The 26627-nt window shown below is 38.2% G+C and overlaps 1 protein-coding gene across 7 annotated transcripts in view; it reads left to right on the top strand.

Moving 5' to 3' along the window:
- The window catches only part of RALYL (RALY RNA binding protein like), a 651644-nt gene that overhangs the window by 522117 nt on the left and 102900 nt on the right, over window positions 1-26627 (top strand). For all 7 annotated transcript variants that reach the window (XM_084796699.1, XM_084796698.1, XM_084796700.1 and 4 more), the window contains one exon: window positions 12960-12992. In XM_084796699.1, coding sequence (XP_084652825.1) covers window positions 12960-12992 — 33 coding nt within the window. The remainder of the gene's footprint in view (window positions 1-12959; window positions 12993-26627) is intronic.

Here is a 26627-nt window from a genome sequence, read left to right as displayed (position 1 = left end):
AGCAATTTTGAGAAGATAATAATATCCGAAGATTGAAAACATAGGTAACATCTTAGCTTCTGTCAGCAAGGCCAACTCAGAGATTAATAAGCTTCCCCTCATATTAGAGATACCTGCTCAACCCATGGAGTGGAAGAAAAGATGAGACAAAATTGCCATTTTTAAATTAAACCAATAGTGATTAATTTACATATTTTTGTTACCAAATATGTACCAGGTAACAAAATTGCCCCAAATCCCTGACACTGCCTTCACACTGTGTTGCAAATGGGAGGTAGCAGATGTCATAGAACTGTGTAACCTGGGAAGGTTAGTGAGCCACAGGAAGTGCAACGGTGTTGAATGGGGCACTCTGGCGTGACATTGGTGGGTAGACTCGAAGGCTTGGTGAGCTGGATAGTTGATACCGGAGGAAGGGTTCTGAGTAAAGGGAATGGCTAGGGCTTGTATCATAGGAATATTCCCATATTTTAGACAACAGAAGGCCAATGTCTTTGGAGCAGAGCAGAGAGAGGAATGTGGGTGGTGTTGAAGCTATAACAAATGAGAGAAGGTCTGAATGCCTATGAAATACTTTTGCTCTATTCTGTTCGGAGTGAAATGAAGACGTTGGAGTGGTGCAAGCTTTGGGTGTAGACCCAAAATATAGCTAGAAGTGTCATAGTTGCTATGTGTTGAAAATATTCTGAAGAAAACTAAAGGTAGAATATACAAAACCAAGCAACGTATAGGGTGACACTGCTGAGATAATTCAGGCATCCTTTGTAAGCAGAGCCAACAAGAGTGCTGGCATGGTGGATGTGGACTCTAAGAGAAAGAATGGAGTCAAGCATATTTTTGTCATGTATTGCCAATTACCTTAAATGTATGTATTTGGTGGTCTGTATATGTCTAGTTAAAACCCTCTATTCTGTGTGGTGAGTAAATGGCTGGTGTTATCTGGTGCATCAGTTAGAGTGGTGCAGTCGTTGTGTTGGTTGTGCTTTTTTCTCCACATAGCCTTTCCTGTGACTAGTGAAGAACTTGTCACATTAAGGAGAACTTGAAGTAGTTAGAATTCTTATGTGATGAATGACTTCAAGAAAGAGGAAGAAAGCTGGACATGGCATACATCTAGAATTCCAAAAATCGGGAAGCTGAGGCAGGAGGCTCACGGCTTTCACCACGCCGCCCTCTTTCCATTAGGGCCAGTTACAAGTGCATAGACTGGTTTTTGCCTCTTGATGTGCAGAAGAAAGGAGCTACTGACCATCAGACTAATTATCTGAGATACATCCAAAGTCTTAGGAGTAAGAATCTTGAGTCAAGTAAGTATGGAGTCGTGTCAGTGAGACAGTGAGGTTTTAGAGAAGATAGAGCAGGTCGTAGAGGGTGAATGTTGCTCAGCTCTAGGACATGTTGACGATGCGATGTCTGTGAGACAGCTGCGTGAAGCTGTCAAGTGAAGAGGTGAATATCAAGTCTGGAATTAGGAAAAAGAGTCTGGACTGGGTGTGTACATAAGCAACTGTTTATAAATGAAATTCAAATAGAAGGGATAAGAAGAGCTGTGCATAAAGATAGACTTTCAGACAGTGCATTCTAGAATTCTAACTCATGAAGTACGAAACAGCAGCTTAAAAGGAACAACTAGGGAGCCACTTTGAATGGTGTGAAACCGGTAAATAATGTTTCCAGTAACAATATATTGACTCAAATGTTCTTCAAAGTTTATTTTGACTTACAGTTCCTTATGGACTCTGCATTGTGGAAGCTATTTAAAGATTTTGAAAAGAACAAACAAGACCTAATATTCACCAAATTTAAAGATTTAACCCAATTCTTCAGGTTAATACAGAAAGAAGTCAGAAAGAGTGGGACCTAGAATAAGCTGCCCATGTGCTTTGGGACACCTAGAGTTTCAGAGGGAGATGAAAGATATTTGCATTGCCAGTTAGTTAGGGGGTCTTCTTCCAGGATGAAGGGACTCTGGATAACTCCTTTGGTAATTGATACTTCACAATTTAATCAACATAAGGCAAGGAAGATCACTGTCTTCTGGGCTGTAGAGTTGGCTCAGTGGTTAAGAGCAATGGCTGCTCTTCCAGTGAACCTAGATTCAAGTCCCATCATCCTACACGGCCTCTCAGAGCTACCTCCAACTCTCATTGCAGAAAATCTGATGCCATCTTCTAGTATCTACAGGCACTGCATGCACATGTTGCACAGACACTCCTGCCGACAAACATCCATACACATAAAAATAAATGCATTTAAAGATGTAAAGTCATAATATTTCGAAATTAGGTGCCAATATTTGATTCTGTTAGGAAGCTAAGTGTATGTGGGCAGGTACTTGCAAGCTATAACAAAAAGAAACTGGGGTTAAGCTGTAACTAAAGGGCATTTTGGTCCACATATGGGTCTCCTATTAAGGGGAATGGGGGCTGTCTCAAACATGGACTCTGTTTCCTGCTTTTTACTTTTTGATCACTTTTCTTTCATATAACTAATCCAACAGGCCACAGGGGAAGAGGATGCTCTCAGTCCTGATGTGACTTGATATGTTGGTCTGGGAGGTTATGGTGCTCCCCTTCTCTAAGGAGGAGTGGAGGAGAAAACAAAGAAGGAGGGTGGGGTCTGGACGAGAGGAGGAAGGGGCCTATGACTAGGATGTAAGTGAATAGTTAATAAAAGTTTTTTTTTAATTAAAAAAAAGAAACTGAGGTTACCAATGTATTAACTCAGATTAATCTACCAGACTAACTTGTTATTAGGAAGAGGACAGCAATCCTGCTAAGAAAATGCACACAAAAATACACTGTTATTTTCAAACACTCTATCAACTATTAGCTACAACTTAATATAAATGAGTGTTATGCACTTTGCTAAGAGAAGAGGAGAGATTAATGTTGAACCTGGAGTCTGCAGTGCGGGAGAAGGTGCACACAGTTGCAGAGTATAGGGCAAAAGGTAATAGAGTTCAGATCCCTGGGAAGGCAAATATCAGGTATTCTGCTTTTTTACTGTGTCCTGAAGATACACATATTCATACGTGCCATGACTTAGCATGACTGGTCACCAGATGACTACATAGAATTGTACTGACTTTATCACCAAATGTATAACAATGACAAATGGTACCGTAATTGGGCAATAGACAGGACCGAGGACTGATATCTAAAACTGTATAACTCAGTGACTGATGTTCTGCTTCCCCAGATGACACTCTGGGTAGATGGATTTGATCTGTAGGATTTATTAGCCATTTGCAAGGAATTAAACATAGCTGACAGAGACAACATAGAAGCCGCTGGCTGGTTTTCCTGTGTCCCTCTCTTCTCTCATCCTAAGCTTAGAACATGAATGAGAAAATGTCCTTTTGAAAACAATTGAGTTTGAGAGTTCTTTTCAGGAAATTATTTTTCTTAGTTTAATAAAAAATGTCTGCACAAATAAAATGTCTTCTTCGCTTCCACTGTGTAACAATGAAGTGCATCTTAGGGTCACATTGGAGAAGGCACAAGCCACCAAGCTGCCTTGGTCAAATGTTCTTCCCACTCCCGCTGAAGACCCCTGAGGTATAAGATAAAGTATTTTAAGCCTCCCAAGAGAATCTTACAAGAGCTAATGATCTTTCTTGCCAGGAGGTACTTCTGAAGCCTCGCTTCCTTTCTCGCTATAGTTACGTCCTCTGGCAGAATCACAAAATAACATTATAGACTGTCCAAGGGATATGAGCCCTGCAGCCTCAATTTCCAATGAGGCAAGAGTCAGGACTGTGAGTGTTAAAAACCTCACTGAGCTTCTTTGTTGATCCCACAGCCATCTATTAATCTGTCCCTGGGGACAGCAGTGCAGATGGTGGTAACTGCAAATGAAGCTTACCGAGAGGCCTGATGGTAGCCGTCAGCTGAGATTTCAATTGGGCATGAAAGCACTTGAAAATGGTATTACAGGAGTAGAGGGCAAAGCTACCTTTTATTCCAAAGAAATTGAATCCACTGGAGAAATATTCTACCACAGGAGTGAACAAGCTTGTTTCTCTTCAGAGCTGCAGGTTAGTTTGGTTTATTAGTGGTCAACAAACAAATACAGGAAAAGACCTAAATATACTGAAATATTAAGACTGGGGGCATGCTTTCTGTGATTATTCTGAAATGTTTTCTTCTAGCTTTATGAGCTGAGGAAAGACAAACAATCCTTTTTGTATTTTGTCACTTATAAAGCAGAAATAATAATGATGGCAACTTTGCACACCAGAAGGTTCAAAGGGTTAAAATGTGTTAAAATGCCTCTTTCCAAATTAAAAATGGTCCCAATAAAGTAGAAGACACTAAAAAAAATTATGCATTATTATCTTCATATTGGTACATGGTCTGTAAATCTTTTATACTAGAGAATTTGAACATTTCCTTCCTTTTGGAACCCTGAATAAATTTTCATGCTTTCAGTCAATACAATGTGGACAAATACATATTTAGACAAATTCCTTCCCTACTCTCCCTCAACCTATGCAGCAGACATAGGCTAATTACAACCCTCTCACATCCTCGGGCCCAAGAAGGTTTTAGAGTTCTTGTCAACACATTGTTCCCAGCAGCCATCATCAATTAATCAGAGCTGACAAGAAAATTAGAGCTTCTTTGACCTCTCAGCTCTGGAGCATGCCAGCTCTAAGGAAATGGTTGCTCATGTTTGCAGCTTCCCAGACGTCCACTCACAGTCTAACACAGACCCTTTCTTTGCCACCAACTCCTCAATGTTGGTGACAGGAAATGACTGTTCTATGGATAGTCCCTGTAATGCATTTCAATGCCGTGCCAATCTAGGTAGCCATAACTAGAGAAATGATGTGGTTGGTACAAGAATCAACTCTGAGTGCCTGTGCCAAGCTTTTGTACTGTAGAATCCTGGACTCTGTTTCAAAGAATGATCTGAGCTAACATGATGAACGCCAATGTCTGGACAGAGGTTAGGAAGTCCGTGCTTGTTTTATCTCATGCTATAGAGCAAGGAAACTTCCTTTTTCTCTAATTAGACGTTTGTTCTTCCAAAAGGGTTATCTCCTAGCTATTGAAGCGCTCTTCTCTCTGCAGGCCCTCTGTTCCCCTGCCCGCTCTTCCCTCAGGTCTGATCTCCACCCTCATTGCTCTCTATGCTCCTTCTCCTACCTTGTTCCTTCTCCTCAGCCACGCCCTCTGTCTATTCTCTTTCCTCTTCTTCGTGAAATTTTGGATGTAGGACTGGCAAAGACCTTTTCCAAATCTGTAGACTGCCATTTTGTTCTACTGACAGTGTTCTTTGCCTTAAGAAGCTTTTCCGTTTCATACAGTCCCATTTAGTAGTTGTTGATATTAGAGACTGAGCCTTTTTTGTTCTGTTCAGGGAAGTTGTGTCTTGTGCCAATGAGTCTAAGGTTGATCCCCACTTTTTCTTCTAATAGGTTTAGTGTATCAGGTTTTACATTGAAGTCTTTGATCAACTTGGACTTGAGTTTTGTTTAGGGTGATAAATATGGATGTATTTGCATTTTTAGATCATTAATGCAGGATCACAAGACTGTTTTGTTTTGTTTCAATAAAGACAAATTCCAACTTTCAGCACTTCAGAACAAACACTACAGTTGCCCATGAATTCCTTTTCTAGCTACATGAAGAAGCTTATCTTTTAAAAATTTCCTTTGCCAGTTAAGGACTGTCTAAGCAGATCAATAGAAGTGTGTTGTACTTTGATACACAAAATATACGATATGGAAGAGATTAAAATTTATTTTGCAGGTATTTATATTTTTATAAGACATCATTGTTTGTTCACACTTCATTAAGATAAAGAAAGTCTTGCTTAAATCAGTGTCTTGAAGAAGGTTTCCTGTGGTCTACAAGTAGACCACAAATAATTGATTATAATACATATGATAGATTTTAAATATCAAAATAAGGCTTCTTTCATTCTTCAAAATCTTTAGTATGTTAAATTATCCCTCAATTTATCAAACAGTTGGCTAAAGGATAATTCAGAGTGACCTGGACATCATTGTCTTCCTTATAAGGTCTGCTTTATTGAAGATTAGCCGGTGTGGCAACTGTTGGGTTCTTTTCATCTTCACAGAACATCAAAGATTAGCAAAGAAGATTGCATTGACTTTGATATGAGTCCTGTGATTGTCCGGGTTTACAACATGTACTGATCATCAGTCTACTTATTCTTTACTTCATAACTGAATGTGTATATTTCCTGAACGAAGCAGGCCTGCCAGCTGGATTTACCATTATTTGTATTCCCCATTTCAGACAAGTGAGCCACAATGATAAGTTCTTTATTTTTCTGAAGCCCCACAGTGAGAATAAAATTAGGCAAATACAGGAGTCCCTCCGCTCTTTACCATGTGCATGCAAAATGTGCACTAGGCTGTGGTTGCTAAAGGAAATGGATCAGATATCAGTGAATTGTATCATTACTTGGCATTTTAACTGTAAGATCCTGTAACTATAAAAAGAACATTTATTCATATTTATAGTACACATTTTATAGTTCTAAGTCTGTCTACAATGTTTTAGTTTTCTAGAAAAGCAATAATGTTAGAAATTGTGTCTATAAAAACACAATAAGAGGATGAGAAATCAAAATACCACCTAGACAATGAGCAGTCTGATCACTGTGGCTGGTTCACAGGCCACAGACACAGAAACAGTGAAACTCTAAGGACAAAGACTTACATTGAATATAGATTGTGCACAAAATCACTTATTTTAAGGACTTTGTCTCTTATTCTATAAGAACAATATTAGGAGCTGGCAAAGTGATGAACATTTACTGGCAAACCATTCCTGTGAGTCTCTGATAAGTAATATGTTATACATGACGGTGCATGCTCTTAATCCCTGTTTTTGGGAAGCTGAAACAGGAGAATGATGATTTCAAGGTCAGCATGTGGGATAAAATAGCTCCCTGCCTCAGAAAACTAACCAAATAAGGCAAGTAATACAGTGAGCTCACCCTTTTGTAGGGGGCACAGTCTCCATGAGGAACTTTTCAATCACACTAGTCATTGTTAACAAATATGGCTAAGCATGGTAGGATGCTGTGACCGTAGTCACAAAACAAACCATTGTGCCCTATGGTGAGACTTCCGAAGAGCACTCCCAGTGCAGCGACGAGAGAAGGGACATGAGAGTGTTTGGGCACAAGAAGGCAGTTCTACTGGTAGAGGTGGCTACTCCAAAGATCACTGAAGGAATAAAGTCTCTGATAAAGCTTTCCTAAAAGTTCCTATGAGAGTTTGAGGATTGCTTTAAGAGTGATTATTGGGGCCAGAGATCCAAGAACGGAATGAAAAAAGTCTTTTGGCAGCAGAATAAACAGCATTATGAAGATCTGGAAGTGAGTATGGCTGAACAGGTTCTCCTGAGGAAGAATCCCACATTCCTTGTTCGTTGGCTCGAGTGCCATAGTGTCAGAGTTAGGTAATAAGCAAGGAAGAGCGGAACAAGGGGAGAACGTGAATTTCAGTTAGAACCCCTCAACTTAGAGGCTCTTCGCAAAAGTTTGCTGGATGTTCATGGTCATATATCAGAAGCAAACGGTGTGAGGGACACAAGTCTCAGAGTCTGTGAAGTTCGAAGATGTCATGGGCGAACAATTGTGGGTTCTCAACAGAGCACAAGAGCATCAACTGAGAAGATGCAGTCGTACCTCAGTGCTGTGTTAACGAGGCAAACTGTGAGGTAGAGGACTGTAGGGCAGCACACCACACAGGACTGCAGGTGGAGACTGTAGAGGCAGAGCTCCTCAATTCAACTCTCAACCACCTATCAGTTGTGTGACCTTGAGAGAAGATACATGTTTATAGTCTTTTAGACTGTTTCTTAAAGTGGATAGTAATTCTTGCCTCAAAGAATATTATAACCTTTAAGTAAGTCAGTGATGATGAAGCATTTTGAATGATGGCTGCTCCTTATTAAATATCAATTAGTTTGCAGTGAAATATGGTTTTAATCTTTTTAATTATCCATATTGGTATTAATTCTATGTTCTTTACCATTTTTCCACTTTTTTCTAAGGGCTATGGTGCATTTATTCTACTGCTAAATTCTCATGGGCCCTGAATAAAGTATTATTAAATTCACTACTCACTTCTTGTGAAAACTAAATCTTAGGAAAGATAAAATCAAACCCTTTCTCCATAAAACAATCACTTTATAAAAACTCAGATTCTCTCTGGGCATATCACAATGTACACCTGTTTCTAAGCACTAAATTGAGAAATATTGGCTTGTTTCTTTTGCATTATTTCTTTAATTTTCAGAATTGAAACAAGCTTGTCATACACTTTTGTAGTTTGTGTTTAGTTTCAGTAATCTGTCTTTAGCATAGACCTATACACAGTATGCAGTCAGTGCCAGGAACTCTGATAGATGCTCTAAGCACTGAATCTCCTATTGTTCACAATAGCACCTTGATTGGTAAGGGTATCTATCATATAATTGGGAACCATAATCATAGATGGTATTCCTTATATTTCAAGGCTAGAGACTGCAATGAAAAATGATGACCCACAAGTGAGCATGTGGTACCAAAGCAGAGAATCATTCAACATGAGCTACTGTGACATCCTTCTGCAGTGTCTTCACGTAGAAGATACATTCTGATGTCCAATGACAATTCCTTTTTATAAGTTTTTGTTCTGCTTCACCATCAAGATGCTTAGGAGTACTGGAATCTATGGCTTCTCACGACTAATGGCCAATATCATCTTTCCTACTTAGTCCATGAAGCATCGTAAAGTAGAATCCAAAGAAAGACAAGCTTTAAAGTGCTACCAGTCTCTTTGCTCAGCTGAGATCCATGTTAGTATTTCTGCCAGGTTTAATGAAACTCCATGTTTGCTTTTAATATATTACATACTTCAAGACTATGTCCCAGTGAGAATTTTGAGTAGTGGAAACCCAGAGATCATTGTGGGGAAAGATGTTATATTGACATAAACTTAACACATCATTCATAGAGGGAAAGATAATAAACAACATTTTGCTATAGAACTAGAACATCAAAGACCCTAGACAACCAGAAGAGATAGAGATAGAGAGAGAGAGAGAAAGAGAGAGAGAGAGAGAGAGAGGGAGGGAGGGAGGGAGGGAGGGAGAGGGGGGAGGGAGGGAGGGAGGGAGAGAGAGAGAGAGAGAGAGAGAGAGAGAGAGAGAGAGAGAGAGAGAGAGAGAGAGAGACTGGGCATCAAATAGGCCATTACTCTTGGGTGAATTGTTTTGTTGGAAAAGGGCTAGGGATAATTACAAGCATGTGCACATTTGGGAAACACTAGAAGCTTCTGTCATCATCCAGTGATTATAAAAATTGTCAAGAAATATGATGATTTGAAAGTGGTATCTTGGAGGAAATTGTCACTGTCTCTGCAGAAACAGAGAAGCAATTACAATTACTATGAATTTCTAAATCTGGGAGAGATCTTTCTACATTTTAAAAGTAGCGTCACTATTTCATTGAAAAGCTGCTTCCATTTCCTTAAAGAAATATAATTAGGTAGTATGAATAGGGATTTTTTTCTATAAAAGGCATGTAGCAAATACCGCAACCTCAGTTTTAAAATAATTATCAAAGACACTAGCCCAACATGGATGGCCTCTGAGAGTCTTCAGTCAGCGGGGGATTGGGACAGATGCTGGGACTTGCTATTTGGACTCCAGGTGAGAGAGATATGGGAGAATGGGGAGAGAGAAGGACCCACAGGGTCCAGGAACCCTGCAAGAAGACCATCAAGGCAGGTGGATCTTGACCCGGGATGGGGGGCTGCAAAAACTGCTATAAACCAAGGACAATACGTGCAGCAAACCTAGACCCCTTATTCAGATCTAGCCAACAGACAGCACACTCTCCACAGTTGTGTAGAGAGCGAGGACTGACTCAGACATGAACTCTGGTGCCTGCCATTTGACCACTTCCCCTTGGTGGGGAGGCCTGGTGGCACTCACAGGAAGGGTAAACAGGCTACCAGGATGAGACCTGATAGGCTGTGATCATATTTGGAGGAAGTCTCCTTCTGTCACAGACCTAGTGGAGGGGATAGGGTGAAAAAGGGAGGGAGAGGGCAACAGGGGTATAAAAGGGAGAGGATAACAATCAAGATGTAATCTCAATAAATTATTTAAATAAAAAATAAACAGAAAAAAGCTTTCAATTTACTAGCATTTCAAAAACTCTGAGTTTCTCTCTGAAATATTTGATGAAACCTTTGAAAGATGTATTGGTCGCTTTTCTCGTTGATGTGACAAAATACTGGACGATAGTACCTTACAGAACAAAAAGGGTGTATTTTTGTTCCCAGTTTGAAGGTACAGTCCCTCAGAGCAGGAACACGAGATAGCTCGTCACACTGCATGAGGACTCAGGAAGCGCAGAGTGCAGAACGCTGATGTTCATCTCGAATTCTTTTTATTCTGTCCAAGACCCCAAATCTAAAGATGGGAATATCTAAATTTATATGGGTTCTCCAACCTCAACTCAGTCTATATGTTTCTTCAAAGTCATATCCAGAGACTCATTTCCTAGATAATTCTTGACTGTGTTAATTTGATAATTAGTATTAATAATTACAGGAAAATAGTCAAGTAAATGAAACAGTAAGAGATGAAAGGCAATAAGCTAGATAATCTAGCCAAAAACAGTAACATCTAAAAGGCAGTAAGATAGCATACATCCCTGCATGTCTCAATGTAACAACTGCATTTGAAACCTTCAAAAAATATGAAAATTTAATCAGACAGTCCAGATGAGATTTGATAGGCTTTGTTAAGAGGTTTAGGGAGGCGTGCCCCCCTTTCTTAGGACCCGGAGAGGAGGGGAGGGGAGATAAGGGAGGGACAGTGGGACCAGGAGGCACAAGGGAGGGGGCTACAATCAGGATATAAAGTGAACAAATTAAAATGAAAAAAAAATTTTTTAAAATCATGGGAAGTCCAGAATAAATGCTTATGAAGCAACAACAACAAAAGCCAGGAGTTCAAAGATGTTCTGAACTAAGGTTTTAAATAATTGTGAGTAAAAGTACAGTGGAAGCCTTGCTATTATTTGGGTTATGTGTGACATTCTTAAGGAATGCAGTTCAAGGAAGGTCTTAAGTGAATTCACTAGAAGCTAAAGCATTTCACCTCATCCATGCAGATCTCACACTTACACTAAAGTCTGGAAACATTAGGCTAAAATTATGGGCAAGTATTGGAGAAATAATCCAAGTAATGCCCATATATTCCCGGCTTCTCAGGGTTATTAGATGGAAAGCACAGGTCTAATTAAGGCAAAGTCTTCTGTGTCATTATTAATCTCCATAATCCCTTCTACGTTTGTTAGCTTATCAATATCACAAATGTACAAGAAAAAACAAACAAATAAAAGATGCTCATTAGTTTACCTAAAGGTATAAATGTGAATACTTAAAATTTTCCAAGGGAAAAGGCTACATAAATACACATCCCTGGACATCAGCATCAACTGTTGTTTTAACGTGCTTCTCTTTATTGGTAGCTGTAGAGAGCAGTTGCTAGGGCTCCTGTTTTTCACATCCTCCTCTGTGCTGTGGCATCATGGTCTGAGTGAAGAGTTCATCCAGGCTCTGTCCACAATGCGCTGAGATGTGTTGCCAGCAGGTCATATTTTAATACATGGCAACCTATGGACATGGTCCGTCTGATGCTGATGCAGCCATTTATGTCTGTTACCTACCTGAACATATAAAAATAACGGCCACTCAGTAAGTGATGTGTAATTACATTTCCTGTCATTTTCCTATAACCATTGTAAATATATTAATTATAGGGGAGAAGGAGATAGTTAAGCCACTTAAGTGCTCATCTTGTAGAGAGGAGAACCTGAGTTCTGTCCCTGGAACCAGCACAAGCACGGTTAGGCATGGTGGCACACATGTAATCTCCGGGCTGAGGAAGTGAAGACAGAAGGTTCTGGAGTCTGCTGGCTTGCCCGCATAGTCTGCTCACTGACTTCTCTGCCAATGATAAGATTTGTCTCAAAAACTGGACCGGCTGGCTCCTGCGGAATGACGTCAGTGGTTCTCCTCTGGTTGCCTTGCGTTTAAACACGAAACACCAGTACTCAGTTAAAACATTTCACTATTGACCTAATTTGGCCCATAATTGCCTAAGAAATTTATAACAAAAATGCATACCTGCCTTAAATATCCTCAGCTGTTAATTCAGATATACCCAGAAACTGACCTTTTGTAAGGAATGTGGAGTTGTCACGTGAAAACCAGGAAATTAGCTGGAAGTGCTTCTGTATGATTTCTTGAAGAGTGAGCTGCAGAGGCCTGTAGAGTCTGCAGATGTCACAACTAAGCAGCCGTTGCAGATTTGAGCTCTCGTGAGGTGGAGGAAGCACCAGGCTCTTTGGGAGGAATGACTCCAGTCTGTGGTGTGACGTTACCTCTTCCACCAAGGTGTCACCCCAAGCAAATGATTGACGATGGCGCCTCCTCTTCCTCCTCACTGTGCAGTATATTCCCTAGAAATCAATTACCCAGCTAATATCTAACCAAGTTTACTGAAGATTGCTCTACTATTACAACTAATAGATATACTAAAATCGCCACTATTAACAAATGTAGCTACATACAAAGTGTACCTAAGAATTAGACTTTCACTCTCACCATGATAACATCTTTAAATGTTGCATTTTCATTCTGAGGCCTTGACTTAATTTAGCTTTCCCAATCCAACTAGAACATGAGTGTGTATGGACCTTTACTATAGTAAATACTATATTATATATTATATATGCAAATTAAATGATGTGAGACATATATTTATATGTGTAATATGTATATATAATTTTACTGCTATAAAACACATTTCCATACAAACTAGTACAATATTTTGCCATAACCATATAAAAATTAATGTTTGAATATCTAGCAAACTGTAATATTAAAATGATGTTTTCTTATTTTATAGGCTTGAATCAAAGGAGCCATTCCTGTCTGTTGGGTGAGTCTACAAATAAATGTTTTAAATGAGTATTTTAATTTAAATTTAGCAGGACTACATAAGTGATATTTCTAATCATGTAGCATCATATTTGCAACCATTGCCTGCCACTTCCAGAAAGACAATGCTAGCTTTGTTTCATAAAGACTTAACTGAAGCTCTCCTGATGCTGTTTTGTGACGCCATGCATTCTTCTAACGTCATGCATTCTTAGGCTGTTAAAACTGAGAGTGAGTAGTGTTGTATCTTTTTTGGTGTGTTGAATAATCCTTTGTTTTTTACACAAATATGCATACAAGGTCAGCACTTGCTTAGCAATATAATGCTTGCATTAAAAAGTCGAAAACTGTTGTCATGTGTGGGAAAGATTAAGCTTTGTCCCAGGTGGAAGCAGTCTTGGCGGGCTTTACCCTTGGGGCACACCATGAATACCTTGTGAGAGACTGTTTGGAGCCTTCCTGGGCTTGGAATTCAGGAAGCCTACCTAGGAACCCCACCGTGGCTATTGTTTTCCTAATTGACCCTCGAAGGGAGAAGGGACCGCACTTTGCATATGACTGGGAAGGTGGGGGAGAGAAAAACAAGAGGTAGGAGGAGAGAAGGAGGAGGCGCAGAGAGAGAGGAAGGGACCGGACCAGCTCGTGGGACTGAGACACCTAAGGACCCGTCCTGCCGAACGGATTCCAGGAGGTTTTAATCTTCTGTCCCTTTAACCTTTTTTTCCTTCTTGTATATGCTAGTTGGGTTGTATAATAAAGTTTAATTGTTAATAAACTGAGCCAACAGTCATGTCTTAATTGACCCAGGAAAAGGTACAATGCTGCAGCCACTGTGTACATGCTTAGTGATCAGACACCTGAACAGGAACAGACTGTGAAATCCTCAGATCAATTTTTTAAAAAATTCATTTTGTTCACAGTTCTAGAGTATTCTATTATCTACTGAACAACATGGTTCCCAAATCTCTTCCGCTCATCAAAGCTTTTCAGTGAGCCTTTCACCTCTTGAAAATCAAAATGATTGTTAGGGCAGGTTAAAAAGGGGGCAGATGTATTTTATTATAGAATTTCATGAAAAAGTAAAGATCAAGTTGGCCTTATGATTAAAAAAAATCATTGCAGATTACTTCTGTCCTGCTTTGATCATCAGCCCCTATTGTTAACAATCTGTAACCACAAAGAAATCCTATTTGGATGCATACTTGTCTGACCTCCAGTCAAGAGTGCTGAAATAGCTTTGCTTCGTGCCTCACTTAATAATGTGTCTGCAGCCTTTTCTGTTTGCATTACTTTAGACGGATCCATCTATTTATAGTACACCTCTCTTGAACAAAGAACAATCCTAAGCAATCTTTGTTTTAAGCTTATCAAGTGTTTAGTGCTCAGTATTTCAGTAAGGAGACGAAGCTATCCCTAAAAGCATATTGTGTAACTCAGCAAATGCTCCATGTGGGAATATCGGCATGGTACTAACTGTATATTGCTGTTTCCTGCATATGTCTTAAAGGTAAAATGTTCTTGCTAATTGAATATTGTAACTAATAAATAAATATCTCCATTTCCCTATGAGATCATTATTTTAAAGAATATTGTTTTAAAGTATACATGTATGTCTTTCCTGCCTCTGCTTAATAAGATCTTTTGATCTTGTAACCTAAAAGATACCAAAAAGTCTGTAAAAACAAATTTGGATTTATGAATTAATTTATAGGCACAAAGTGAAACAAAAAAATGCATGTCTACAGTTAGATAAATTAGTTGACACATAGATATGCAATGTTGAATTTAGCCCACATATGTTTACTTTGCTTTCAATAAAACCCATGTAAATCATGTTAGCAAAAATCCCCCAAATAGTGCATATTATAATCCATCATCTATCAGTATATAAAAATATCTGTCAATATGTGTTCACAAAAGTATCCTTGGCTCTCTTAGTCTCAGCAAGTTGCTGCTAGCTGCACCCTTACTCCCCTCCCCTAGGACTGTGACTGAGGGGGATTACCTCCCCCTGTATGTGCTCATAGGGTATCAAGTCTCTTCTTGGTTACCTGCTAGCTGCATTCTTTAGATAACTTCTTGAACTCTTTTGAATCAGGTTCTCATATGAAACCTGAAGATTAAGGAATATGCTTGGAATTAACAGTTAATACTATTCTTGGCACACATGAATTGTTCACAAATGTCAGCTTTTGTTACAGTTCTTCAGGATGTATATGACAAATCTCTTAAAAAACAAACAAAACAAAAAAACTCAATCAGTTATCACTGCAATATCTCAGAGAACAACAATATATAAATATATATATATATATATATATATATATATATATATATATATATCAGTTCTTTGAGTCACATGTATAAACCCAAAGCAATAGAAGAAATACACGTGCATATGTGCATATACACTCATCTAATATACATGAATAATATAAATTCATAACATTAAACATCTGTAGATATAATTTTAAGTAAAACAAAATAACATTATTACTCATATTTCTTTGCAACATTAAACTACTGATTTTTAATCATTTTTAGGATATTAAATTTTAGAAAAATTAATTAAACTTGGCTTTTAGATACTTCACTTTATAAGCCATTAAATAAATAGTGATTATCGAAAAGAAACTTCGAGAAAATAAGAGTCAAGTTTGCTTTTAGAGCAATAAGAGCAAAATGATTGTCTCCAGTAACAGTCTTAGAAAAAAACTTAATTAAACAAAGTCTTGCCTTTTGAAACCTTCCCAGTATCTTCAAATGTAACATGATTATGAGAGGGAAAGGCTCATGCCACTACAGGAAGTTTGACGTCCACTTTGTAGAGAGAGAAGGATCTTTCAAGAAGACCCATAAATTTTCCTCAGGTGCAAGCACTGGGGCTGTTGACACTTTGAGACCCTTAGACCCTTTTAAAGTACATTCAGTAGAGAAAAAGAAAATTTTCCATTTGAGTTATTTCCTCTTACCCTCTCAAAATGAAGCCAACATTCCTAAAATGCTTTTATTATGAGACAGTGTATTAAACTTCCAGCTGATGAGTTTTTCCATGAGTATCTTTACTTTGAGGATGATGATTAGATGGGTAAAGTTTTCCATGCCTATTTCACCATGTTAGAATAATTTCTAAAGCTCTGAGCAATCTAAAAGTTATGCTGATATATATGAGAAAATTTTAATGTTATTTTTGAGCTTTGGTTGGAAAACGTGCAACAATGCACCAGAGATAAAAATACAAGAATTTGTGTATCTCTCTCTTTCATATAATAGGTTGTATGAATGAGCTTATCAAGGCCAGTCATACCTGGACCTCTGGGACTCATAGATGCACACGAGCTGTTTGACTAAGTCTAAACTACAGAACCAAATAATATTGGGATAGGAGAATTCATTATATACCCAAAACTGACCACAAGAAGCTAGTAGCTAGGTTTCATTAAATGGTGCTACTTGAAAAATGGCCCCACATTATGAGAGCTCAGTTAAACCTTGAAATTCTTATTGAATTCAAGGATATCACTCCAAGCTTTATAGGCAATCTTAATGTATAGGGATTTCAAATCATAATACTATTAGCTGCGTGCTTTAAGAGTCCAAACTCTGTGAGCTGATTCTCTTATCTGAGTGCCGTCTTGGCATTTTTAGGTAACTTCGAAATCTGGTTTGACTCCTCTGAATCTGTTTTCACCCTATGGCATTCTATAATTCACATGGTCATGATCAATAAGATCTTACCCCACATGCTTAGAACAACATTTGACACAAAGGAAACAGGAAACAAATACAAATTTTTATTAATATTTTGTGAAATGATAAATTAAGGTATTTCCCCAAGAGGTAAGTTTTACTGAGTCATAGAAACTCTAAGTGATAAAAATCCAAGTATCTGGATATTACATCACGGCCGTGATGAGACTGACTCATGAGAAGAGAAGTTCAACAAAGAATCAAATTAGCATAGAAATTTGCATAGTGTGCATATAGTCTCTGAGGGATGCAGCCAAGGAAAAACAAGACACATCACAAAGAGATGAAGTCCGAACAAATATATCAGATTGATGTATAGTATGGAGTGTTATACTAAACCCTTCGTAATAGAAATGTGGACAGTAGGAAACTATGCTGACTTCAGGCTTTCATCAAGGCAAAGCCTAATGTAAAAGTATAATTACACAAATGTCTGTTTTTCTTTTAATAATTAAGAAGTTTTACAAATTTTAGAATTAAAAACCATTGAGAGGAATATTTGGAAAAATTTCAAGGCACAAATGGAAGCTATTTTCATGTTTAAGGGGAGATAAGCTGTTAGTACAGTTGTGTTGAAAATGACATTTTGGGGAGAAAATATCTGGTAGGTGACAGGAGAGATGTCGTTGTGCTAAGCCCAACATATATTAGCAAACTTGAAAGGTTCAAAACAAACAGTCAAACAAACAAAAACAAAAAGCAAACCAAAACAGCAGCAGCAGCAACAACAACAACAAAGAGAAACCAAAGATTAGTAGAAATTAAAGCATACAATGTATTTTGCATGATCACAGACTTGCCTTTTTGTTTTAGCTTAAGAGTGATATTTTCTAAAAGGATGATGTCTAGGATCACTTAGAACTAACTACAATACTTTAGAGATGGCTTGAAAATACATAAGCTAGAAATAAATGTTAAAACAGTGAAAACGCCTGCAGCAATCATTTTCTTTGAGTACATCAGAATAAGTGTCAATGTGGTAGTTTGTTTTCTTGGTTGGCCTGTATTGAGCCAGGGCAACAGTCTAAGCTATGGTCTGGCTGCACTGTAGATACTGAGAGAAGGTTAATTAGCCTCCTTTTAAAACATGACCATCTTGTATCACTGACGGGTAACTCAATCCTTGTCGGTTGGTACTGTGGATAGTGTGGCTATAATTTTCTACATATCTCCAAGGAAAACAGGAATAAAGAGATAAAGCCAATTTTCCTTTCCTAAAAATATGTTTTTGTTGTTTTATAGACTCAAACAACACTACAACAAAATTAATGATTTCTTTAGTAACTGCACTGGTTTCATTCTTTCCCAGGGCCCTCTGGGCTACTTCTCTAGAGAGTACACAAAGTTTCCGCAGTGCTATTTTTGTCATCTAAAGCAGTTGTGCTTTCAGGCCTGATGCTCCAACTGTAATTTTAATTTATCAACCTGCCACTCAGTGAAATGCTGTAAAAAACATTTGAAGGCTTAAACCCATCATTTATTTCTGCACCTGTCAATGACACTCTTCTGTACTTGTCAAAATCATTTAAACTGCACCATGATGGCATATGAAATATTACCTATAAATTGGATAATCAATCATGTGTGTGCATATTGTGACAGAAGTGTCTTGAAAACATGGGCCCCAGGACCCCATTTTTTAAGTTGCAAGCTCTCATTACTCTTCAGTAATAAAACACAGTAGAGTCATCTTAAAGAATCTTCCTCAGTCTCTACAAATAAAAGAAAAATATTGTAAGGTACAGAGAAGACAATTGTTAGTGAAATGGCTTTTATTTCTTTGGTGAAATTTTCTCCTCAGGGAAAAGGAAATAATTGCAGATTATAGCAGAAAAGAAAATAGCTTCATGGGGAGAGAAAAATGTATAGGATCATTAAGCAGATTTATTTAAGTTCTTTCAGTAAAGGAAGCAATGGTGTACTACTTTATAGCTGATGATATTTCAAAACAGTATTATCAGCACTTCCAGTACTGTCTAATTTGTTCATGTAATAAAGTGTCACATTAACACAAATGTCATAATCTATATTAGTTTCCCTTTGAGGGTCTTTGTTGTTGTATATTGTAGGAAACTTCTCCCTCAAAAAAATTGAGATGAGATTGATGTTCATCATTGGGGAGAGAGAGGATTGGAGAGAGAGAGAGAGAGAGAGAGAGAGAGAGAGAGAGAGAGAGAGAGAGAGAGAGAGAGAGAGAGTCATCCAGGATATTATATGCTATGTGTCTGTCTATGATAAAATATTGTCAAAATTGTAAGCTTAAATAACATTGGCCAATGCTCAAACTATGGCACCAGCCAAGGACAATACATGCAGTAAACTTTGAACTCCTACTCAGATCTACCCAATGGACAGGACATTCTCCACAGTTGAGTGGAGGGTGGGGTCTGACTTTCACACGAACTCTGGTGCCTCATATTTGACTATGTCCCCTGGATGGGAAGACCTAGTGGCACTCAGAGGAAGGATAGCAGGCTACCAAGAAGAGACTTGATACCCTATGAGCATATACAGGGGAAGGAGGTCCCCCTCAGTCACAGTCATAGGGGAGGGAGTAAGGGGAAAATGGGAGAGAGGGAGGAAAGGGAGGATACAAGGGATGGGATAACAATTAAGATGTAATATGAATAAATTAATAAAATATAAAAAATGACATTGGCCAAATAATTTAACTTCTGAACGCCATTGGGTAGCATCCTTGCCAGATAACAATGTTAAAAGAGTGAGGCTTGAAGTCTGTGTCTGTGGAGGCCTGGGGGACACTTTGTACCATACAATTATAAATCAATTCACAATTTATTGACAAGAAATTCTCATACATAAGAAACCAGGAAGCATATTTAAAATGTATAAGATCTAACTCTTGAGAAGAGCCAAATAAGTAGTGCTATGGAACCAAATTAATACAGTCAGAGCTGTAAGATGTAGACAGATTTATAACCACTGTCTTGCTACTGCTACCAGCACCTTTTCTTGGGTTGGGAATTGGTTTTATTCTCGGCTGCTTTACTGTTCTTTTCCAGGCGTACAAATTAAACTGATAGTCTTGCAGTGCTCTTTCCATGAGCTTTCCCACCAACCCCTAATCATGAGCCTTTTCAAATATATGCCACACTGGAAAAGGTAGTGTTACTAATGAGGGAAATACTGTATATGAATAAATATATTTTGATGTTGTATATGGAGATAATACATGGAGAACCTAGTCTCTTTGAAATATAAAAATCTTATTTTCACATATTTTCTTTTACAAAGAACATGCATTCACAAGGAGATAGAGTAAGAAGTAAAGAGGATTGCATTCATTTATCCACCTTCAACACATGTTAAAAGAAAGAGAACTAGTAAATTCCATCTGAAAAGATGATCCTCCTCCTGCCTTCATGGAACATTCATAATCAACTATCCAGCTGAATTCCAGATGATTACACAAATCCATTCTAGCAACAGAAGTAGCACTCACAGAACAGGGACCCGAAGGTCAGTTGTCCTTTACTTTTGTTAGCCAGTGACTGCTGGGTCTCGTGCAGATAAAACACTTGTCATTGCTCCTCCTGTTATAACACTGAGCTGCTGAGATTGGTCATATTCATCAAGACACAGATCTTCAGCTGCAGGACATTGTCACTGGATCGTCCTAAATGTCTAAGTGGTCCTGTGAGTCATTCAGGAAATAATTATGTATTGGAAGGTAATGACTGTTTTTTGTTTGTTTGTTTGTTTGTTTGTTTGTTTTTTGAGGCATTGTGTATTGAATATTTTCACTATAAAATTGTTAAGAAAGTGTTAAAGACTCATTTCCAAATGATATTTTGCTCATTCCACGAAACGACTGATGTGTCATCAGTCTCAAGACATGGCCTTTTCAGTAGTGTTAATAACATTTTCAAAGCACAGAAATGCCTTTTGATTCAAATGATTCTCTGCTGAATTCTGGAGAACATATTAGCTATCCAGTACAACCAAGAGCTCCCAAATATTAGCCAAATCCAGGGAGCACTTGTGCCTCAAGAACTTCTTAGGGCACACACATTCACAGAGGGGCTTGTGAAGAATGCCCGGATCTGCCAGTCTTGATGGTCTCCTTGTAAGGTTCCTGAACATTCTGGGTCCTTCCTTCCCCCTATTCTTCCATACCACTCTCCTTTAAGAGTCCAGCAGTGAGTCTCAACATCTGTACTGATCCCTGATGGGTGAAGTCTTTCAGAGGACATCTATGTTGTGCTAATATCCACTTATATGTGAGTATATCCCATATGTGTCTTTCTGGATCTGGATTCCCTGGCTTTTAGGGGCTGGGTAGTAATCCACTGTGTAAATGTACCACAGTTTGTAAAGGGCCTTTCTTTTCTTTTCTTTTCTTTTTTTTTAATCTGAGATCAGCTCCTGGACAGGGGCAAACCACAGTGGAGAGCTCCCCAGGCTAATGTAAACTTCCGCCTGCTTGCCTTAAAAGCTGGTGGTAAGGCTCTGGGTCTGTTAACTTATTTGTGAATCTACAGGGAAATAAGAAATAAGAGAGAGAGAGAGAGAGAGAGAGAGAGAGAGAGAGAGAGAGAGAGAGAATATACACATACAAGCATCCAAGAGGAGAAGGTGGGTGAAGTTAAAACCGTCACCCTTGGTTATTGTCTGGTAACTGCTTTCACACTTTTGAGACGAGTCTCTCTACATCAGAAAAGGAATTGCCTCATAGTCAAAAAAAGCCAACTATTCACAAAAACAGATGAATTTAAAAATACAACATGTTTTTTCATTCTTGGCTAGAACTTCCCCTCAGCACCAGCTAGAAGAACGTAAAAGACAAAACACTTGAGAACACATTTCTTCCAGATCCTGGCTAAATTATCATATCACGCAGGCTAAAATATTCCAATGAAGCATGTTATACAGCTCACCTAGATACTAAAAATCTTAAAATGCCTTTTAGAAGTGAGCCATTCCAGGGAGGCAATTTAAAGGAAATCTGTAAATCAGGAGCCCGGATTGTCCGTATTAGTCTCTGGAGGAAGGCTAAGCACTCCAGCTGCTAACAGGAGGCTGCCAAGACACAGATAAGGGAGTGCTTCATAAAACAAAGCAACCATCCCCATTTCTGTTTCTTAGGCTGTCATTGTGGGTTTAAAGCTCAAGAGAAAAGATGTGATAGCACTGTTGACTTTTGTGCAAGGAACAACTATCCAATTTCATCAAGGACACAAATTTATTGTTTAATGGGCATGGAGTATGTAAAAATGCTATGTGATCACTAACAATATGAACTGCTGGCACCAATCCAGGAGAAGGAATTGTTTCCTGCTAAAACATGCAGACTTCCATCCATATTGTAATAATCATAAACAAAAGCTCTTATTATAGTAGAATTTAGTAGAGAATGTAAACATTTATGTTAACAATGTTATAAGAATGATACTGAAATACATTTTGATAAGTATCTACTATGATCACTTTTCTGCAGTTCATATTACTTTTTAAAGTAGTTAAAATCATTTAACACATAATTCTCAAATATACAAACCAGAGTCTGAAAATAAGCGGTTATCAGAGACATTAATTCAGCTAGAGGAAAAAGTGGGGAAGAGCCTGGGACACATAGGCACAGGAGAAAACTTCCTGAACAGTATACCAACAGCCCAGGCTTTAATGTCAACAATTAATAAATGGGATCTCATGAGGCTGAGAAGCTTCTGTAAGGCAAGAGACACTGTCAGTAGAACAAAGCAACAGCCTACAGACTGGGAAAAGATCTTCACCAACCCTTCATCTGACAAAGGTTTAATATTCAAAATTTATAAAGAACTCAAGAAACTAAACACCACAAAACCAAACAACCCAATTGCAAAATGGGGCTTGGAACTTAACAGAGAATTCCCAACAGAGGAATATCAAATGGCTGAGAAACACTTAAAGAAATGCTCATCCTTGTTAATCATCAGAGAAATACAAATCAAAACGACACTGAGATTCCATCCTATACCCATCAGAATGGCTAAGATCAAAAACTCAAATGACACCACATGTTGGCGAGGATGTGGAGAGAGAGGAACACTCCTTCATTGCTGGTGGGAATGCAAACTAGTACAACCACTTTGGAAAGCTATCTGGCGCTTTCTCAGAAAAATGGGAACAGGGCTTCCTCAAGACCCATCTATCCCACTCCTTGGAATATACCCAGAAAATGCCCTACCACACAACAGGGACATATGCTCAACCATGCTCATAGCTGCTTTATACATAATAGCCAGAACATGGAAACAGCCTAAATGTCCCTCAGTAGAAGAATGGATAAAGAAACTGTGGTACATTTACACTATGGAATACTCCTCAGCTATTAAAAACAAGGAATTCCCGAAATTTGGGGACAAATGGATTGATCTAGAAATTATCATAATGAGGGAGTTCACCCAGAAGCAAAAAGAGACAAACGGTATATACTCACTTATATCAAAACACTAGTCTTGTTTTGCCTTGTGTACACCACACAAGCAGGCCTGGAAGCTTCCATAATTCTCCTGTTTCTGTCCTCATCTCTCCATAAGAACACTGGGATTACACGTGCAGGGATGCATCTGATTTACATGGGGGTTGGGTAGAGTAACTTCGGTCTTCACACTGGCATGTCAAGTACTTTACCCACTGTATGAGGCTCGTAGCTCCAATATTCCACTTATGTCTACAAATCAACAATTCTGGAGAATATGTAAAGTAGATTGTTCACCTTTAGTTAAGATTGAAATCTATCTGGTGCTATCTCACAAAAATGGGAACAGGGCTTCCTCAAGACCCAGCTATTCCACTCCTTGGAATATACCCAGAATATGCTCCAGCACACAACAAGAAAATTTGCTCAACCATGTTCATAGCAGCCTTATTCATAATAGCCAGAACATGGAAACAGCCTAAGTGTCCATCAGTAGAAGAATGGATAAAGAAACTGTGGTACATATACACTATGGAATACTATTCCGCTATTAAAAACAAGGAATTCCCGAAATTTGTGGATAAATGGATTGAGCTAGAAATGATCATAATGAGTGAGCTAACCCAGAAGCAGAAAGACTCAAATGGTATATACTCACTTATATCTGCATATTAGCCCAAGGGGCATGTCCCACGAAAGCCTTCACTTACCAGGAAACTGAGACAGAGGGGAGGACATTCTAGTGGGACTCTAGATGAGAGAAGCATAGGAGAATGGCAAAGTAGAAGGATCCAGAGCGTCCTAGAAACCTACAAGTAGAACATTAGGATAGGCAGATTTGGGCACAGGGGTCCCGCTCAAACTAAGGCACTAGCCAAGGACAATACAGGTGGTAAACCTTAAACCCCTACCCAGATCTAGCCAATGGACAGAACATTCTCCACAGTAGAGTGGAGAGTGGGACATTACTTTCTCACATACTCTGGTGCCTCACCTTTGACCATGTCCCCTGGAGAGGGAGACCTGGTGGCACTCAGAGGAAGGACAGCAGGTTACCAAGAAGAGACTTGATACCCTATGAGCATATACAAGGGGAAGTAATCCCCCTCAGGAACAGTTATAGGGAAGGGGAATAAGGGGAAAAGAAGAAGGAGGGAAGAATGGGAGGATACAAGGGATGGGATAACCATTGAGATGTAACAAGAATAAATTAATAAAGGAAAAAATTTTTAAAAAAGATTTACTTAAAACCTTCGAGACAATTTAAATAATTCTGGCAATGAATTCTGTTCTTTTGATGTTAGGCTAAGTGTTTTCACTATTTCAATGGAAAACAGTATTTCCACTTATTTTTGGCCTATGGGCTACTGTTTTTTAGTAGTATACTACATATTTTACTTTGAATTTAAGAAATACCACCTAAATTTTATCAACAGTCTGTAGCATGTACTGATAGAATCACAGTTTTCCTCTTTCTGTTTGTCAGTGTGCTTGAGTGTATTGGCGTATTTGCAGGCTTGAACCTGACACTAATTTCCTTTCACTGGCCTACTTTGGGTTATTACATTTCAAGCTTTTCCTGTGTAAATAGGGCTGAGTTCCTAGTTTTCATTTTCTTACTTTAAAGAGAAGAGCATCAAAAACTATCATTTTTTTTTTGTCGAGTTTTTAATGCTCTGCAAGCTCTTTTAATTCTTCCTGGAATGTGAGCGTTCTTTTGCATCTCTTCCCACATTTGGCTTTCACATGACTGAGGAGACTTACTTTTGGAGAGCATAAGTGCCACTAAGGAAAGCAGGAGGAGCCAGCCTGCATTTGAACACCTGGATGCTGCATTTAAGTAGTATAATTGGATTTTATTAAAACCAATAATTTTATAATTAAAACTTATCTTGTAATATATTCCAGAAATGCACAATGTATCAACTCTCAACTTTGCAAAATCCTAAGGAATGATTTTAGGCTCCTCTTGGTGCATGCATGTCTGTGTATCATGCTGGGTCACACAAGGCTCTGCCATAGTATTTCCTGCTCAGGTTATGTGAAACATTAATCTATTTCTTTACTGTATCAGCAGTAATGTTATTCCTCATAATTGCTATTCATTAATGCTTTTACTGCTTCCTAGAGCCACAATGAAGAGCATCCATTGCTTTTCCACTTAACAGCATTTGAAATAGTCAAGTAGCCGCCATCCTTCTCAAAGACTTTCTTCTCTAGAATAAGCAACCTTCTTCAATGACTACTTTCCTATTGGGTCTTGCTTGGAGATACTGTATAATTCTAATTTCCCTTAACTGTATGTATTCCAGATGTTTAAATCATTGCAGAACTGCACTGACATATTACACTTAATTTTCCCAGTGATGTATCAAACATGCAAGTGCAGTGGAATCATTACCTAGAAAAAGAACTACACTGGACAACTAAACTTTCAATAGATTTTGAAGTTCCGTATCTGATGCATGGCTTACAGTGATATTTAACTAACAATTACAATTAGGACCTGAGCAATTTTAACATCCCTATATAATGGAGCAACACAAATGTGATTATGCTATGAACATTAATTGATCCATTTAATACCTATTTATTTTGTTTGTAAAAATACAAAATTAATGCCAGAATCACAGGATTCTTAAAATACATGATTTGGTATATATAAAGTATTATAACATTATCGAATAATGTTAACTGTTAATATTATTATTGTTAACTATAACAACTTATATATTTTATATCATCAATATGTATGATTTTTCAAGCTAATCCTTATCATATTAAATTGAGCAGTTTATATTTTTATCCTGGAAGAAAAACTTTGTTTAAAAAAATTAAAATCCAGTAAGTTAACTGATAATAATCAAATACTAATGCTATGAACTGTGCAAAGTATCTATTTATGAAAGGATTATGTATATTTATATGTATTCCAGTAAGTAAGAACATTATAATAAAAAATTAAATAGCATGAGCTATGAAAGGCCTTTTTGTAAGCAGCACAATCCCTTTTACTATATGTGACAAGAAGCCACTTTCAAACACATAGAATACAAAAGTACCCAGACTGAAAAGTATCCGTCTGCATCTAGTTAAAAGAGTGGAAATCAAAAGAATGCCAGAAATCTAAATAACAAATAATATAGTATAAAGCACTATGAAATAGGTTTTTTAAAACCCTCCTTACAAAGAGGGTGCAAAAGGAGACTGAACAGAAGATGCAAAGAGCAACCTTAAAGAGATCCTTAAGGCTGAGATTCATCTTCCACTAAAGTGGATATAGTTGCCCCTAGTGGAACAGTAGAGAAATTGGTTAAATGTCCTCTGGCCTTTGAAGAGATGAGTAGGAAGCCTCTGTTGGACAGTAATGGTCACTGGTACCCGCAGTGAGCTAGCCACAGCAGGAAGAGGAAAAGGTGAGGGGACATGGAAGCAGATGCCCTTGCCTCTTTCCTATTCCTAGGT

Source organism: Acomys minous (genome assembly GCF_964271855.1).
Source record: "Acomys minous genome assembly, chromosome: 9".
Classification (NCBI taxonomy): Eukaryota; Metazoa; Chordata; class Mammalia; order Rodentia; family Muridae; genus Acomys; species Acomys minous.
This window is presented reverse-complemented; position numbering and strand designations above follow the sequence as displayed.